The following is a 5,201-nucleotide window of genomic DNA, read 5'->3' as shown; positions in this document are numbered from 1 at the left end:
AATGTTTACCTTAATCAACCCATGTAATAACAACATGTGGCGGAACATAATAGTGCAAGAATAACATGATGAAACTCTGTTCAGACCCTTACAAGTACGCATATTGAGACAGGCCCCCTGTAAAGCAGCAAATGCTATACAGGACTTCACAGTGCTTGCATGGCCTTCAGAATTCACTAATACTCTCCAAGTACTTTCACCAAAAAGGCTTTTACTATCCAGATAGCTTCTTTCTCCTTCCATATGTATCTCTAGCGTAGCTGATTGGTACATGAAGGCACACACAGGTGTCTGAGCAGCGCACACAGATTGGAGGAGGGTCAGTCCTGCCTCCACACCATTTATCCACATATTGATTAAACTTATGTTTACATGCTTTTTATCAGCATTTATTATATTTAATTGCTTTTTATCAATATTTATTCCCATTGTGAAATGAGTATTTTAATCAAAAGAGTATCAATATTTATGCTTTTAATCCCGTTTTTAACACTGGGTTACAATTTAGCAATAAATTTAATAACCCTCTATATTAACAGTTACACACTATATAGAACAACTTTATAGAATTATATTTGTTTGCAGATGTTAGCAGCTATCAGTGAATAGTTATCAGCTATTTTGAAACAAAACTGTAGAGAGACACGGCTCTCTGACTCTGAAACAAACAAACTCAACTACATAATTCTCCACTAGGCCTTTACTGAATCCAAATTCAGTTTCTGCTTGTTTGTGTGTCTCTCTTCATTCAGTTTAGTATTTAATAACAGGAATGCATGCTCTGTTGAGGTGAAGAAGGTGACTTAAAAATGGAAGAATATCCTATTTCTTTGCCTGTGAAAGTCTTGGGTGGTTTTTAAAGTTTAGTATATTAGCTGATTGACGATTTCCTGAACCTTATGCTAACTTTGAACTGAAAATACTTCATCTTTTAAACTTATCTTTGAATAATGAGGAAACAAGTCTTATATCTCCATGAAATGGGTTGTAGTAGACAGTTGTTCAATTACTTTTGAGTGTCTGGCGAAAAAATCCTTGGGTAAAACCTACACACCTTTCAATTCAAATGCAATCAGAAAGTTAGACAACCGACTTTGTGATCTTGATTATATTAATGTGATTGATCTATTACTAAACAGCTGTCAGGGGTTGCTGTGTGGATGTGAAGAAGAGGGGACCCCAAAAACAGGACTCGTGGTGAGGATTAAGGGAGTTTATTGCAATGGCAGGATGAACGCACGAGCAGAGCAGGGAAGAAGACTGGCTGACTGGACTGAACTGAAAGGCAAACATGCAGAGTAGACAGCAGTGACAACATCAATGACAAGACAGTAAGTGAGTGGAAACTGAGGACTTAAACACACTGGCTGAATAATGACTGATTGGAGACTGGTGAGTGAACAGCTGAACATAATTGAAGTAACACACAGGGAAAGGCTGGCACAAAGAACAGGGAGTGAAAACAGAGAATAAACCAGACATGAAACAAACTGAAAATGCTGGGTCAACGACCCAGGAACCCTGACAACAGCATGTTGGAGTCAGTCCAGGAGAAAGTCACACCAAAAGTTTCAATGCCCTGAAGATATCATTCATCATGACTTTTATAGCAGTAGCTGAATGAATGTTTAATTCTGTTTTTAATCTGCTGCAGCAGTTTGTAGTTAAGGAGAACACTTAGAGATCCCGAATGAATAAATAACAGACTAAAAACAAAAATACTTGGACCTCGAAAGTGCATCCCAGATCAAAAAATTATAATTATACTATTTTACATTTTTCTTGAAACATGTTGGCCAATTGAAATGACACCTGTGAATTCACAATGTGATGACTGCTTATGAAGTCATGCTGGAGTCAGTCAGATGATTTCCATAGAGAGGCACTTTGCATCAGCAGCACCATGCTCCAGTGCTCTGGGAGAGTTTATAGTCCTGAGAGTTGAACACTGGATGACTGACAGCTGTCCTTCATCACAACAGAAGCCACAGAAATCCTCCTCATCAAAAACATGACTTTGATCTGCGTCCTCATCTGGACTCTCCTCTGCTGCTGCTTCACAGGTAAAGTCCAGAGAATCAAACTCCTCTCCTCTATCAACATCTGTCCCTCTGAAATGAAGCCCACAAAACCATGAAGCTGCTTTATGTTTTTGTCTCTGTATCCTCAGAGTCCAGAGGACAGATCACAGTGACTCAGCCTGGAGCAGTGAGCTCTGCTGTGGGAGCAACTGTGAGCATCAAGTGTACGACCAGTCAGGATGTTTATAACAACAACTATTTAGCCTGGTACCAACAGAAAGATGGGGAATCTCCCAAACGTCTCATTTACTATGCTAGTACTCGAGAATCAGGGATTCCAGCTCGTTTTACAGGCAGTGGATCAAACTCTGACTTCACTCTGACCATCAGTGGAGTCCAGGCTGAAGATGCAGCAGTTTATTACTGTCAGAGTTATCACAACATCAACAGTCAAGCTGTGTTCACACAGTGAAAAACAGTCGTACAAAAACCTCCCTCAGTCAGACTGAACAGAAACTGAAGTGACTGCTGCAGCTGGAAGATACTGCAGAGACTGATACAGTTCACTGAGGACACACACACACACACACACACACACACACACACACACACACACACACACAAATAAATGCTTTTTATACCTTAGTGAGGACATCTAATTGACTTAATGCTTTCCCCAGCCTCTTACCCTAACCTTAAAAATGAATCCTGAACTCTAACACCTAGCTTAAATCTTAAATTAACTGTATCCCTGACACTAAACCCACATTTTGAGCCTTGTGGCTATTTAATAATAGGAGACCAAAAAAAAGGTGACTTGACCATGTCTTCACCTGAGAAAGTCTTGGGTTGTCAGTGTTCTTTGGGTCATTATCTATTTGCACTGTGAAGTGCTGTCCAATGACTTTCCAACTACTCCAATGAGTAACATTGGCTCCAACATCTTTGACAGATGATGTGATATGCTTCAGATCAGTTTTCCTTCTTCATCATTTTCTTTTCCAATTATGCTGATAAAACTTCATCTTGGAACTGTTCCTGATTTTTCTGTGTTTTTCTGGCAAAGTCTAATCCAGTCTTCCAGTTCTTGAGTGTAACCAGCAGTTTGTAACTGGTAAGAGTTTCCTTTCATGAAGATGACTCTTGATCTCTTGGTAGTAGACTTAGACTATGATACAGCCACCTGGGGCTATTGTAGCTCAGAAGCATCCATCCAATGCATCCATCTCAGTCTAAATGTGTTTGAATGTTGTATAGAAAGCATTCCAGTAGGAAAAGCATACAAATTGTTCTTGTATTTCTTTATGGGTGAATGAGCAGAAAAGCACTATAGAAAAACCAGTCCATTTCCCCCTTAGAGAGTATTTTAGACTAATGAATATGACGTGTAAAGTACTCAAAATTAAGCTGTGGTAGAATTTTTTTCCTTAAACTATGAATTCTGTCCTCATTCGTCCTCAATTGCTCAGTTATTTTTGAGCCTCTGAAAAAAATAAGTAAAAAAAGGAGTATCCTTGTGGCAAAGACATCCACATGTTATCTGCTCCAATACAGGACCAAATTTAGAGAACTTACTTTGAATTTCAGTAAAATGTTAATTTGATTGATCCATTACTAAACAGCATTATTTGACTGATCCAAGTCTGTGCTGACTTAGAGCCACAGCAACCAAACAAAACTAGACCAGGGGATGTTAAAATATACTTTTCTGAATAAATATGAATCATATCATTTAGATGATTTTACAAATGACTCTCAAACCATGTTGACTGATCGAAATGACACCTGTGAATTCACATTGTGATGACTGCTTGTGATGTAATCCTGTTGAAGTCAGTAAGATCATTTCCATAGAGAGGCACTTTGCATCAGCAGCACCATGCTCCAGTGCTCTGGGAGAGTTTATAGTCCTGAGAGTTGAACACTGGATGACTGACAGCTGTCCTTCATCACAACAGAAGCCACAGAAATCCTCCTCATCAAAAACATGACTTTGATCTGCGTCCTCATCTGGACTCTCCTCTGCTGCTGCTTCACAGGTAAAGTCCAGAGAATCAAACTCCTCTCCTCTATCAACATCTGTCCCTCTGAAATGAAGCCCACAAAACCATGAAGCTGCTTTATGTTTTTGTCTCTGTGTCCTCAGAGTCCAGAGGACAGATCACAGTGACTCAGCCTGGAGCAGTGAGCTCTGCTGTGGGAGGAACTGTGAGGATCAACTGTAGGACCAGTCAGAATGTTGGTTTTTGGAACAACAACCATCTTTTAGCCTGGTACCAACAGAAAGATGGAGGAGTTCCTAAACTGCTCGTTTACTTTGCTAGCACTCGATATTCAGGGATTCCAGCTCGTTTTACAGGCAGTGGATCAAATTCTGACTTCACTCTGACCATCAGTGGAGTCCAGGCTGAAGATGCAGCAGTTTATTACTGTAAGAGTTTTCACTATCCTTTCAGTCAGCGTGTGTTCACACAGTGAAAAACAGTCGTACAAAAACTTCCCTCAGTCAGACTGAATAGAAACTGAACTGACTGCTGCAGCTGGAAGATACTGCAGAGACTGATACAGTTCACTGAGGACACACACACACACACACACACAAAATAAAGTGATTCATCACAAATTTGTGTCCCACTGCTATCGCATGCATGTTGTTTTCAACTTTCAAATATATATTTAACTAAAGAACAAACGTGGGCCATTAACAGATACCAGGATAAGTCTTGTTCATGACCTTTGACCTTAGAAGTGGAACAAATCCACTGAATCTATATCAAGATAAAATAATCTGAATCCAAAAATCTGAAAGTGTTCCTGATCAGTGAGGCTCAAAATAAAAACAACACACCTGTGAATTTAAGTGTAAACATATTGTTCTGTCCTCACTAGATGTGGGCGTGATTTAGCTTATCCAGTTTGACAGACAGTGAACAGAATGAGAAGAAGAGAATGCTTTGAACTGAGATTCTTCTTTACTTCGAACTGCATCTCCAGTTTACAGGCCATGTTACTGAGGCTTCTTATACATGGTATCCCTTATCCATTTCATTTCTCTCCTTTCTCTTTTCTTTTGTAAAACTAAATAAACACAAAACAGATAATTACCTTCTCATTCACTGAACATACATAATGTACTAATTGAAACTTAGTTTTCATGGCAACCAGCAAAAAACATAAATC

The 5,201-nt window shown here is 39.3% G+C and overlaps 1 gene segment (V, D, J or C); it reads left to right on the top strand.

The window, feature by feature from the left end:
- Positions 1 to 2,011: 2,011 nt before the first annotated feature.
- On the top strand, positions 2,012 to 2,561 carry LOC120718582. The segment is given in 2 exon segments: positions 2,012 to 2,063; positions 2,171 to 2,561. Coding segments are annotated over 2 exon segments (375 nt in total).
- The last annotated feature ends 2,640 nt before the right edge of the window (positions 2,562 to 5,201 follow it).

This window comes from Simochromis diagramma, unplaced genomic scaffold (genome assembly GCF_900408965.1).
Source record: "Simochromis diagramma unplaced genomic scaffold, fSimDia1.1 OVJJ01000531.1, whole genome shotgun sequence".
Classification (NCBI taxonomy): domain Eukaryota; kingdom Metazoa; phylum Chordata; class Actinopteri; order Cichliformes; family Cichlidae; genus Simochromis; species Simochromis diagramma.
The sequence above is the reverse complement of the archived record's forward strand: the minus strand, read 5'-3'. Positions and strand labels throughout refer to the sequence as shown.